At 40.7% G+C, this 12,745-nt stretch overlaps 2 protein-coding genes across 2 annotated transcripts; one reads left to right on the top strand and one right to left on the bottom strand.

Annotated features, from left to right (window-relative positions):
• The first annotated feature begins 1,227 nt into the window (after positions 1 to 1,227).
• LOC119354967 (mediator of RNA polymerase II transcription subunit 30-like) lies at positions 1,228 to 3,662 on the top strand. The gene is made up of 3 exons (XM_037621736.1): positions 1,228 to 1,689; positions 2,281 to 2,358; positions 3,152 to 3,662. The coding sequence occupies exons 1-3, from the start codon at positions 1,339 to 1,341 to the stop codon at positions 3,248 to 3,250; spliced, it is 528 nt and encodes a 175-aa protein (XP_037477633.1). The 5' UTR covers positions 1,228 to 1,338; the 3' UTR covers positions 3,251 to 3,662.
• A 491-nt stretch (positions 3,663 to 4,153) lies between these two features.
• On the bottom strand, positions 4,154 to 12,377 carry LOC119354966 (calmodulin-binding transcription activator 4-like). Its single transcript, XM_037621734.1, has 12 exons — positions 12,073 to 12,377; positions 11,245 to 11,370; positions 11,054 to 11,169; positions 10,148 to 10,236; positions 9,756 to 9,801; positions 8,576 to 9,035; positions 8,142 to 8,263; positions 7,313 to 7,735; positions 6,562 to 7,235; positions 5,415 to 6,006; positions 4,949 to 5,275; positions 4,154 to 4,557 (listed from the first exon to the last, which is right to left on the bottom strand). Exons 1-12 carry the CDS (start codon positions 12,080 to 12,082, stop codon positions 4,474 to 4,476), a joined length of 3,069 nt encoding a protein of 1,022 aa, XP_037477631.1. The 5' UTR covers positions 12,083 to 12,377; the 3' UTR covers positions 4,154 to 4,473.
• Positions 12,378 to 12,745: the final 368 nt, after the last annotated feature.

The raw sequence follows: 12,745 nt of genomic DNA, 5'->3' as shown, positions 1-12,745 counted from the left end.
ATAAATTATATATTTCTTGAAACCCCCACACCAATTTTTCGTGATTTTTCTGCCGCCGCAAGTTCCTGTTCCGGGGAGATCCAAACTGGAGGCCTGTTCCGGCGTGTTATCGGAGGGGGAATCCATCATCGGAGCCATCTTCATCGACCTTCCTGCCACCATGTCCAGGTGTGAGTAGTTTCCTTAGGACGTTGGGTTCCTGGCAATAGCTAGATAACATCCTCTCCCTTATGCCTCAATACAAGGCTCTCGTGAGCTGCCTCACATGATCAAGATTAATTTGATGTAATCGGTGTTGTGTTTGTTGGGATATGATGAATTGTCACTTTATGATCATATTTGTTTATGAATTTTATTGACTTTTCTGTGGTTCTATTTGCTGCATAACTAAGTAGTCATGCATGCTCTCCAATCTATTTTTCTTCTTTGGCCAAGTTTGATCGGTAGTTCTTCAGAGTGAGTGGTGTATGATAGTGAGTTCAATCATGTAGTATTCTATATCCCAGTGACAAGAGCTGACAAGACACATATTGTATTGTATTGTTGCTACTAAAGAATAAAATAGTGTTTTCTTTATCACGCTTGAATGATAGTTTTATTGTCTACATTGTATCATGATGCTTATTGCAATGCTCTGTTTGTTATGCACTTAGTATCCTGATATGCATGTGGATAACAGTCTTTGGGTTGAGTATTAGTTGTATATACTGTTGCATTAACAGTTTACATGTCACAAACAGGATGCGTATATTAAATTATGCCGTGAGTAATCATAATCATAAATATTGCAATTTAATCACCACCCAAACTGTAATTTGTTCACTACAACATATCTATTTTGCTTGGAGAGATGGCTCTAGTGATGAGACTATGTACCATTTTATGATGTGAGTGGAGACTATGAGCTGAAATAACTCATGCTTACTACTTTTCTAGCTTTTTTTCTCATGATATAAATATATGCTTAGCTTTAGTATTTTCTCTATTCAGCTGATGTTGTTAATAAAATATTATTAGGACTTAAATATAATATTCAAAAATGTAGTAAATTATGTTATTTATCTTTCACAGTTTTGTATTCCGTGACAACCACTGGCGTTCAAATAGTAGACATAGATTTATCAAAAAAAAAACTGTAGACATATTTTTTTGAGCAACTTTTGAGACATATAAATGATGCTGGACGAGCGAGGCCAGACACGAGCCCAGTTTCGCCCTTTAAGCCCATTCGGCTCTTAACTAGGTCGGCCCGGAAAGTGCTTAGCAAGCTACTAGCTGCCAGGACTGAGCTAAGCTCAGATCGGCGGCGGAGAGCTAGGGTTCAGGCGAGATTAACTAATGGCCTCAGTCGCAGCTCGGCGGAGGCAGGAGCTGGCGGCGGAGGGCCAGCGGCACCTCGAGGAGACGATCGCCTCCGCTTTCCAGATCCTTTCCTCCATGAACGACGAGCTCTGCAACCCCGCGCTCTGGTCCTCCTCCGCCACAGCCACCGCCGCTTCCGCCGCCTCCCAGCATCCCCACCACCAAAACGCAGCTCCCCCGCCACCCCACTCCGCCGACTCCGACGCCGATACCATGGGGGGAGCCGCGGGGGGCTCTGGTGGTTCGCTCGACGAGGCGAGGCACCGGTACAAGATCGCCGTGGCGGCTTTGCGCGCGTCCATTGCCGCGGTGTCGCCCTCTACTCAGGTGAGAACTTGATGGACTGGGCCATGCGATCCTAACATATATCATACCGTGTGTGAACCTGAGGAGAAACTAGGGACATTTCAATGGTACAGCTTTGAATGAAAAATGTCATTTCGATTTTGGAGATATGGGCCTATTTGAAACTAGTGAGCTAAGTGCCTTTTCTTGTCTGACTCAAGAAATAAATGCATAACATTTTTAGCAATCGAGTTTTGCCACATTTGAGCAGTTGAAGACGCTAGACATTATTTCCCTAGAACAGAAGAGATATTGAGTTTTTGGTCATTAAATGGGGGCGAAACAAGAACTTTGGGTAGCCGACTTGTTTATCCTACTATATATCTATATGAGCCGAGATTTTGGTTCCGAGAAGGGGGTTGATTATCATCCTGCTCCGTGAACAGATTTATTACTAGTTATGCTTATGCCATTCTGGATAAAATTTGCTTGCTGTAGCTATGATTGAATCAACAGAACCAACATCCAGTGTCGATCTAATTCCTTCTGTTTCCACTTATATTAAAATCAGTGCTCGTGATTACTAGGTTCACATTTTGTTACATGTCTATAATTATGTCGGGATATTTTCAGGAGATGGGGCCAACAGAATCCAAAGGTGATCAAGCCGAGATTGAGAGATTGGAAGAGCATGCATCTTCTTTGAGAAAGGTACTCCCTTGAGAAGGTCTAATCATTATGATTGATACCATTATGCATGACTCAGGATATTATCAGGAACCAGTCGGTACTTGGTACCAGGTCAGTCGTTGAATGTCAGATGCACCCCCAAGTAACCTATTTTAAATGAGATGCCCATATTGGTGCTTATGACATATTGATATATGGCTTGATTTTTTTTTAAAATCTCATGACAAAAATGCCTCAAAAAACAGGCCGGTCTTTGGGTGCAAACCTGAAGTTTCCCAGACAGAGCCCCTCTTTCATTTCTTTGTCTTGGTTCTGGTTTCCCAGTGCTTGGATTGTCTTGTTCATTCTGTTGTATACATTAAGAGTATGTTCATTCTACATGTTTCTGGAATTATTCTGGTAAAGGCGCAGAAGTGCATCTGTTGTTTATTTGCCATCATCTGCATGCCTTTTGAATTTACCAAGGTTGATGTATGTCTTTAGAGCAATGCAACAAGGTTTTCCAGAGGTTGGAGCACACCATCCTTTCTATATAGAATTAAGAATGGATCATTTAAGTACCCCTAGCAATCACTAGAAGCTATTCCAGTGTGTCCCTAGTGGAAGATTCTCTATATAGTACTTCCTCTGTCAATTATAAGACGTTTTTGGTAGGCTAAAGTCTTATAATTTGGGACGGAGGTAGCAGCATCCATGCTGTCTGGAAGTTCAAATCGGCTGTATGACAACTTACAATATCCGTTATTTTAATCCAGTAACATGACATACGTACATTTTTCTGGTAAGGAAGTCTAACATTGGGATTCTGCTGCAGGAAATTGAAAGCAAAAACAAACAGCTGAAACTCCTCATCGATCAACTCCGTGATCTAATATCAGATATATCAATGTGGCAAAGCCCTTGCTCAGTGTGAGTTGTTGCTGCTAATCAATTCTTACAAGTCCCAAGGGATCTGACTGTTAGATGGGTGCCAAGGCCAAACTGCATACGGTGCTCTCTTTAATTGGAAAGTGAATGGGATATGACCAAAGTAGATGCGATATGACCAGATCACTGTTACAAAATTGTGAAATCGTGCTGTATTGCCCTTAAGGATTTGAGAAATGTAACTAGTAACCGAAACAAGTGTAAGGTGCATATTGGACCCAACATGGCTATGGCCATAACAGGGGATATTCTTCTATTTTCTCTGAGGATTCGACGTTGGCTCCAATGCTTGTGTAATGCTCCCTTTCTTTTCTTTTGTGATCACTGTTTATGTGGACTTGTGTTCTGTGTGGAGCATATTCTTTTCTTTTAAGTGAAAGTGCTGAAAGACCGTGATATGCCTGTAAAGTATTTTAGTCCATTAGCTGTGCAATTTGGTCTCTCATTCGATTGTATTTATTCAGGGAGTTTTGTAGGACTGATATCCTTCTAAGTTTTTCGCATGAGAGTTTCAGAGCCTTTGGAAGAATGGCCCAAAGAATATGTTACTTCTGTTCACATTCACATGATAGAGGATTCCTGCCATTCGCTCTTAACCAAGAAACATCTTCATGCAATACTGTAGTGCCATTCTCTTTAACCAAGAAACATCTTCATGCAATACTGTAGTGAAACACCTACATATTTACTTCTTGCACATTAGGAATCCAGTAGATATGCCATACAATTTCTGCATTGTTTAGTTTTCCTTGTTTCGTAAAAATATACATTTACGTCCAAAGATTTAATGGATCATCGAACAACCAATTTAGTTACTAGTAGCTCATGTGAACAATCTGGTTCTCGAAGTTGCGCAGACTATGCATCATTCAGTGGAAATGAAAGAATATGCTGACCAAATTCTACCGAGCAACCTTTAATTTAAAGATACCTGATATGGTGTTCATAACCTGCCATTCCCAATTAATACATAACTTACAGACAACACTACATAGAACCATCATCCTCTTTTTAGATAACAGAAGGGTGTTACTCCCGGCAACTACATCGTCGGATACAACCATCACTCTACAACAATCAGTCAAACACTGTACAAACTGGACACACACTATCAGGTCACAGTGGGCTGCATATTACTGTACCAAAGACCTAGTTACTTCACATCATTCTAGGAAGCTCCGCAAACGCTGCTTGTGCCACGTGCTTCTTTCAGCATGTGAACTTGTTGATTTCTACCAGTAAGTCGTTGTCAAGTATCGATGATGTTGCCTTATCAGACGCACCCAATTCAGCCTGCATTTAGACCAGCATCGTAAGTGCACTGCTGAGATTTGATTTTGGATAGAAAGAACAAAACCAAATGCACTCTAATGAGTTCTACATAGCTGTCAACATTTGCAGTTCATCTATGAATAATAAATGGTATTTTCTCTTCAGAAGTATTTTGTTTCAAATTGACACTGTGCATATCACTACTTTATGCTTTACACATCAAAGAGTAAGATTTCACTACATATGGATTTGCCCCCTTGAAAGAGGTTAGCACCTCAGTCTTTTTGTTCTTTTGAGAAATTGCTCTTTATTTTTCTAATATTTCTAGATCGTGGTATGAACTATAGTTTCATCAGGCAACTTGGCTTATGATCACAACATTGCTTAAATGTCAAATCCATGAACTACTTACAGTTGCCTGGCGAAATTCCTCGAGCATTCGACGATACTGCATCCTTGCTTCAGGAGAGTCTACCATGGACAACACTCTTGACACAGACTCCTTCACAGATTCATCAACCTTCTGCCGACGGAAGATCTTGACTGCTTCATCATCTTCGAAGTCATCATCGTCTTCCTCCTCTCCCTCTTCTGCTTCAATCATCACTGATTGTTCGGCTCGGAAGCCACGTAGCCCATGTCCTTTCCGGCGCCACCTTAGTATTACTTTCTCTAGCACACTAACAGTGCTTACAAATGTCTTGTATTTCTTTCTCACTTGGTGACCTCTTACATGAGCCTGTACAAAGTAAGGTCTTTAATGTTAGCAAAGTAAAACACAACTTACCTGATATCATGTACTAGTTCAAAGCCCAATCATATACCAGCGAGTTCAACTTGAATGCAGTTTTTAAACCAAATATTTATAACTCTGTTACCTGTATTTTAACTACATTTCTGCGCATCTGGAGAAAATTCTTGCGCCCTTTCCAACCTCTGTATTTCTTCTGAATTGAAACAGCTGCTTTATCACAAAACTGACCGTTCGAAACATGATGTTGGTAGTATAACCTTGATGCAGCTGCAAGTTCATCAATATCTTCTTGTGTCATCCCATATTCATCCTTAAGTCGAGCGTCCTTGTGTTGTCTCCTCCTGAAAGAAAAGGCACGGAAGGCATTCTGAATCCGAGCCGCTGCTTGAGCTGCATTTCTCACGGCCGCCAAAGAGTCTTTCAGTGAGAGTTCATCTTCTGTGCCCCCATGAAGTTGGGCACTTCTCTGAGATATGCTCTCTACTGCTCGCTCTGCTTTAATTGCAGCTAATCCTTCTGAAATACCACTCTCTTCTATAGTCAGCGATGCAAGATAGCTAGTTAACGCCACTTCTGAAAGATAGCCAGCAAGGCCCACATGTCCTCGCTCAGAAGCCAGGAAAGCTGCTGATTTGCCCACTGGATCTTGTGCAGTGGGATCGGTGACTGCTGGAGCTGAAGCACCAGCAGCAAGAAGTGCAGCAACCATCTTTTCCCTGCAATAAAAATGGACTTACTTAACAAGGTTGTTTGCTAGTTCCATGCCAATAAATTGCAATACACACTAACATATGGAGAGAGATGTAAAAAAAATAAAAATACAAGTCATTTCAAGATATGCTGATGTATTGCATTTTGTGTGCACAAAATCCATTAGTCAAGACATCTTGGATGCTAAAAGGTTATCTTTTCTATTCAACATACAGTGTCCATTTCTACTTCATTTGTGACCTACGTTCTGCAGTTGGGCATTACTTGTTACAAAGTTAGTGGCATGGGGGCCGAGAGTACCCAAGTACAACCACATTTGAAATTTTGGAAAAACAATGGTTTCTTCAGCCAATGAAAGAATATATTATTTGTTTGTAAGAACTGTAAATAACATTTTAGGAAGTTAAGAGTTATAATAAACGGGTTTGCCAAGGCACATCTAGATGTGCCTTAAGTATTGCGCATCTAAGTCCTATACCATTGATTTTACGTTAAGATTCATCCTGGTTAGTCAAAACGTAATCTAAATAACCAGCAGTAGAATATATTTTTCTGATTACCTTCCATAATAAGCAGCCCAATGAAGTGCAGTCCATCCATTTGAATCACGCAAATTTATGCCAACGCCAGCACTGAGAACTGAAGACAGTGCCCAGTCATAGCCCAGCGCAGAGATTAAGTGTATGATACCTTGCTCATTTTTGGACAGAGAACATGTTCCATCATCTCCTTGGAGTCTCAATGATAACCACTGTTGTAATTTACTTTTCAGCAATTCCTCCATGATCCAATCAACCCTGCTTAGTGGATTTTCACATCCTACATCAAGTTCGTTAATCAACCGCTGCCAGTTATCCTCATTCATTTTAAGTTTTGGACTCTGTCCAGGCTGAGGATCATCACCCGAAGCTGCAGAGGATCCGTTGTCACACAAAAGTATTCTTGCAAACTTGGCAAGAAGTGACAACTCTTCAGTAGACTTCATAGATGACGGTGCGAAATCTGTGAAACTAGAAGCTGTTGACTTTGCACGGAACTCAAAGTCCTTGATTTCACTGCAAACTTTTCTATTTCCAGTGGTAATACAGAGTGTGAGCTTTCCGGCACTGTGTAGTGGCGTGTGGCAGCGGAGAACACCTGGCTGAACAATTTCAACAGGCACCTCAGTGTCACCGAACATTACTGCCCAGCATATATTCGACGGGTCACACAAGAAATCTCCAGTAATGATGACCTGCATTGAGAGAGGCACAACAAGACATAAGATTAGTTGGTGTTAAGACGTAGAAAGCTAAAATGTTCGTGGTGTACCTTGGTGATCTCATAGCAGAATGCCCATTCTGGAGAGATCTCACGAATGCTAAACTGTTGCTTCTGTTTCAAGGCTAATCTTGTATCTTCTTCGGAGGACGGTTCAAACTGACCATTGTCGAAGAACTCTGATATTTCATAGCCACATGAGTTGCTTTGGTACGAACTGCTTTGAAGTGTTACAGGTGTTGTTCTTTGCCAATCCGGGTTCAGACAGCTTTCAAGACTACTGTCATGAGCTGAAAGAGTATTAATGCCATTGATTCCTTCATCTCTTGGTATGAAGTTATAAGATGGTGAGTCGATAGGGTCTTCTGATCCCAAAAGAAATCTTTTAGCAGCAGAAATTTGCAGCTGCAAATTACTGCCGTCTAGGCCTCCTGGTGGTTGATATTCCGAACTTTGCTGATAGTGGGCACCAAACTGTTCATGGTAAAATGTAAGGTGTCAACACAGTTCATTGAGGGTGATAACAAAGAAAGAATCACCACTCTTTACATAGTAAAACAACTGTTATAGTTCTGGGCATGGTAAAGTACGTTCTGACCACAATTTTGACATGGAGCCAACAAGATGGTTAGGACATTTCATTTTATGCATTCTGTTACTAAAGTAGTACTATCATGGCCCAAACCTTAAATGCACAGCAACTTAAATGCCCTCGATGAATTAGTTAAAGAAAGTGTCTTCCAAGGTATTCAACCAGGAAGACTTTGCAGGTATCCCTCTTACAAGAGCAATAAGAATAACACAGTAGATTCTTCACAACTCATTCTTTACGTTGAAGAAATCACACGAGGATAGTAAAGATCAGTCACCATTTCCTTACCTGGTATGTAGATGAAGCTGGCAAACCTAAATCGGACTGCAGAACATTTTCCCATGATGATGATATCCCCCTGCCAACACCATGAGCTCCTTCTGGTCGAATTTGATTTGCTTCATCGTCACCTGAATAAGGATGCGACATAATATGATTTAATTTACAATATCAGACAATCAATAAGTTAGTCCAGAGTATGACGCCTTATAGTGTGTATTGACGTCTCTAGACGAAACTTTTGGCACAAAATTAAGTGGTATCAAGACGCCGGCAAAAAAAGGTTGAATCACAAAGGTGTACTGTGAGGAAAGAAACTTTTGGCAAATCAAGCACAAAGCATGCTTGTCAGTATGCCATTTTTATTTATCAATTTCGATATTCTAGTTTAGTTTTTCCATGGATCTAGCTTGGAAGATATGCAGGGTTACCAGAAACTTTACCTAGACTATTGCTTGTCTGATTTCCCTGTACATCTGCAGCCTCAGTATTTGTAGTGAAGTCCAAAGAACGCGCTTGATTTATGTAAATGTAGTCATCATCACCCAAACTTAACTGCTCAGCAATGCTCTTCAAAGCTTGGTTGAGCCCAGATGTGTTTGTAGAGTCATTATTATTTACCATGCAAAATTCGGAACTTCGTTCCAGACTACTCTGGTCAAGCTCTGGCATCCCCATTACAGTTGATTGCTGAAGCTCCGGTATGCTTAGTAGAACGCCACTGTCATGGTTGTACTCTTTGTTTGCAGAATAAGAACTTACTTCAGTTACAGAACTCTGGTGGGATTCATTGCCCTCACTAAAGTCTGATGTGGAGCCGTGCTTTCCATGTATGTCATTTGGATAACTCAAGGTCGAAAGAGATCCCGCTGATCCATTTGACAATGTTGAATAATATCGTCCCTGTAAGAAAGTTCCATGCAAAAAAATTACTCATTGGATGTGCTCCCATTGTATTCAAATTAAGAAGATTGGATGGAAATATTTTATCACTAAACAAGTGAGTGAGATCAAATCAAATAGATTTGAATACTACTTTCAAGTTCATATTAAATTGCTCATAATCAATAGGTGAGATCAAGGTGCCGCATTCGTTTGGAGGGATCGAAATTCTCACGTCAATTGAGATAAAGAGAAAAGATCACTGCTTATTTTTGCTAGGGTCACATTTGGACGTTGTAGATTAGTTTAAGAGAAGACCTGCACCACTATTTTGTGAAACCAGATTATAACGGTGTGGATTAGTTACAAAGAAAAAAAATCCACTTCAGTTATTTGGTGGGAACAGATTATAACTGTGTAGATTGGAAATGTCGTAAGAATCCTATTAAAAGACCCAATTACGCAAATGGTCGTAAGAAATTTCTCTGGAATAGTGCAACGACCTTATCTAATCCATTATGAAAATATTTAAGGCGCATGGCAGCAGTTATGACTTATATTATATGTGTACAACCATAACTGTAAGTTTCCACTTTTATTAGCTCACTCAGTCAAGTTCTCTCACTATTTATTTCCCACTTCCCACACAGATGATTTGACCAGATAATACCAGCAAAAAAAATTCACAGGAAAGGATACCATGACAATCTATACTTGCTCCCAAAGATAATACTCACATACCTCGGCTACTTCTCTATATTGTACCAGCACAATGTGGTCGTATGCACTGCAGAAAAGGAGAATATGTATTATAATAAATAGTACCAATCGCTCTTCTTTGCATAGAAAAATGTTTGCAATGTTTCCTAGATAGCAAATGAATAGCAAGTACTTCCTCCGTTCACTATTATAAGACATTCACTATTTTAGTGTGTTTCTTCACTCATTTCAGTCCGTATGTAGTCCATATTGAAATATCCAAAACATCTTATATTTGTGAGCGGAGCGAGTAGCACTGAGGCATCTTAGCACAATTGCAACCTAACGGTAACATAAAATTATAAATGGCATAGTTCACAATCTCAAAGAAGTCTTAAGATACTGAGATAGCTTAATGGCGAAGCTGATCTTACGGTTCCAGCATCCAGAAACATCGTCTCTGAAAATATGGATTTTGCTCTCCATGAGCATAGTAGCAACTCAGAGCATCGATATTTCCAACCTGTATTGATATGAAAATTTCATATATAAGATTAAGTGCTAAGTGTGTTGATTAACAACTAATTCTGAAGTTCTACTTATAAACTTTTCGTTAAAATCCATTACAATACAAAATGATCAGGCTAACCATACAACATCTTCTCATTTCTAGGCATGTGTATTAGCATTGCTGTGATTGCTAAGATATCACAACATATATAGACACATGTATTGCTAAAAAAAGGAACAAGCTCAATACACTGTTTGCAAGAACAGTAGATGTAAGACTCGTGTCACTTGCATTGTCTCTCATAAATTAAAGTTATCTCTAGAATTAAATATTCAAATTCCAAACCATAAGTAATTTATCTGCAGAGAACACCAAATAAAGATATTTCAGCTATACAATATTCAGGTAAAAGAATGGTTGCAAAAAAAATCAAGTAAAAGAATGACTACAAAATGACATAGTTCTTTCTTGTTGCCTTGTCCCAATTCCGATGTATTGCTTGACAGAGCAGTAAAAACTATATGGTAAAGCAAACTGGGCAAAGATATCCATTTAAGAACTATAAATGAATAAGTACAAATGTTCAACGCAATTCAACTAAATGGATGTGAATGATCTGATTAATTTGTGATATTTGATTTTCCACACAACATCACACAGACTGTACAATTGTGTTGCTACTTGGAAGGATGATGCATTATTAGAAGGAACTTGCACACCTACTGACCCGACAAGTCCTGACAGACGGCAACCTCTCTTGTTGGCAAGAGTGTTGACAAGACAAATAACTGGAATACTATGACACTATACTGAGCTTTCTGAAGCAAACCTTCAATCGCTCGTGAGCCTCCCCGACAGTTCTTCCGTCTTTCTTCCTTCGCCATGCATAACCATCTTTGCGGAAAAACCGATTCACACGGCGATTGTAAAGGAATAGTGCACCACCTAGAGAACAAATGACGCTGTTATTGTAAAATAGAAGTAAAAGCAAATTTCTCAAAATTAAGGAGATGTGCTTACTGGGTGGCTTATTCAGTGGCTCGTGGGTGATCTGGAGCTGCTCATGATTCAACAAGATATAGTAGACTTCAGAAGGCTTTAACCACCTGCTCTTTGCTTCTCTGAGAAGCACGTTGATGTCGAAACCTACGAGAGGAAGAACTGGAAGATAAGACAAAGTAGTAGTCGGTTTTGTACCAGGCCCAAAATGAAGGTAACATTTAGTTATGCATGAGTTGAAGCAATCAATCATTCTCTCCTCGAAACAATGATGCTACATAAAGCTGTGAAGTCAAACATGATCCAATGTTTGCACAAGCACAACAGTATGGTGAAGACCAGGATTACTTGAAATCCTAAGACAAGCCTAGTGCCACCCAACAAATCTTAATGAAAATAATAGTTCTGATCGAATTAAAATGAAAATATTTAAGACTTGGAACCCTAGGTCATGGAAAACAAGCTGATTAAACCATCTTGAGCAACAGTTGAACTCTTGTTTGATTAAACAGCACTGTAGCAGTTACGACCATTGACCTTGTAATAAGAATTAAAAAATAGAGTACAAAATAAAAAATGGCCCCGGCTACTGAAAAGGATCGGCTGCAGACCAAATTTGATATCGCCGCAACAATATTAGAAGGGCCCAAGAAAGAGCAATTCCAAGGTGAAATACACAATCTAGCGTTAAGTGCCCTACACAAGAACAAGAAGGTCCCCTTGCTACTGCATCAACCTTAACAAGCACTCGACTCCCGGGTCAAGACAAGAAGTCGAGTCCCGCCCAGGTCAACTCACAAGCCCTACCAAAGAATCAAACGGAACAAACGATGAGAGAGCTCCACTCACTCTGGCTCATGGTCACTTGCGGAGATCCGGCCGCCTCGAAGCTCTCATGGAAGGAGGGGGTTGGACGAGAACTCCACGAAATGGAAGCCCCGACTCCAAACAAACAAGAACTGAAACAGTAGGCAGGCAAGTGGGTGAAGGCGCTGATGCTGCTTGTGCTTGGACTTGGATGGGGAGGTAGGACAGCACCAAGGGTTCTTTCCCAGAAAAGTGCAATAGCTGGGACGCAGGAGGGGAAGGGAAGTTGCTGTGACCCGAGATGGAGGGGGGGATCGGCTCGGCTCCTTCCTTCCGTTCCGTGATTCAAGAATCAACGCGGAGAAGGAGACCCGCTGTTTTGTCCCCTTGTGTTGTCCACCCTCAAAGTATACTGGTACCGAATAAAGTGGTGCTGCGTTGTACGCGCGCACGTGGAAATTCCACCGTGCAAGGCCGACACCTGCCTTTTAAGCATCTACAGCCGGGCCTCAAACCGGGCGGACGGCCCGATCACTGACCGATCATAAAAATTCGATTTAAACAGACGCCTCAAGTCAGGCTGACCCGCGTATCCAACCCAAATATGATGCGAATATGGGGCATCGGGCACGTCCTGACACGTCCATCACATCGGACTGATGATGGGGTCCCACACGGAATGGACCAAAAAACCAGAGATCTGACGGACATCTTC

Source organism: Triticum dicoccoides, chromosome 2A (assembly GCF_002162155.2).
Source record: "Triticum dicoccoides isolate Atlit2015 ecotype Zavitan chromosome 2A, WEW_v2.0, whole genome shotgun sequence".
Lineage (NCBI taxonomy): Eukaryota > Viridiplantae > Streptophyta > Magnoliopsida > Poales > Poaceae > Triticum > Triticum dicoccoides.
Note: the sequence above shows the minus strand (reverse complement) of the source record. Positions and strands in the feature narration are given on the sequence as shown.

What these genes read in the sequence shown, in the direction of transcription:
- LOC119354967 (XM_037621736.1), top strand. Translation starts at nt 1,339, where the DNA reads ATGGCCTCAGTCGCAGCTCGGCGGAGGCAGGAGCTGGCGGCGGAGGGC. An exon ending in CGGTGTCGCCCTCTACTCAG is followed by an intron (nt 1,690 to 2,280) that starts GTGAGAACTTGA and finishes GGATATTTTCAG; the next exon opens with GAGATGGGGCCAACAGAATC. An exon ending in ATGCATCTTCTTTGAGAAAG is followed by an intron (nt 2,359 to 3,151) that starts GTACTCCCTTGA and finishes ATTCTGCTGCAG; the next exon opens with GAAATTGAAAGCAAAAACAA.
- LOC119354966 (XM_037621734.1), bottom strand. An exon ending in TGTTTCTGGATGCTGGAACC is followed by an intron (nt 9,802 to 10,147) that starts GTAAGATCAGCT and finishes CCTTTTCTGCAG; the next exon opens with TGCATACGACCACATTGTGC. An exon ending in TCTGCTATGAGATCACCAAG is followed by an intron (nt 7,236 to 7,312) that starts GTACACCACGAA and finishes CTCTCAATGCAG; the next exon opens with GTCATCATTACTGGAGATTT.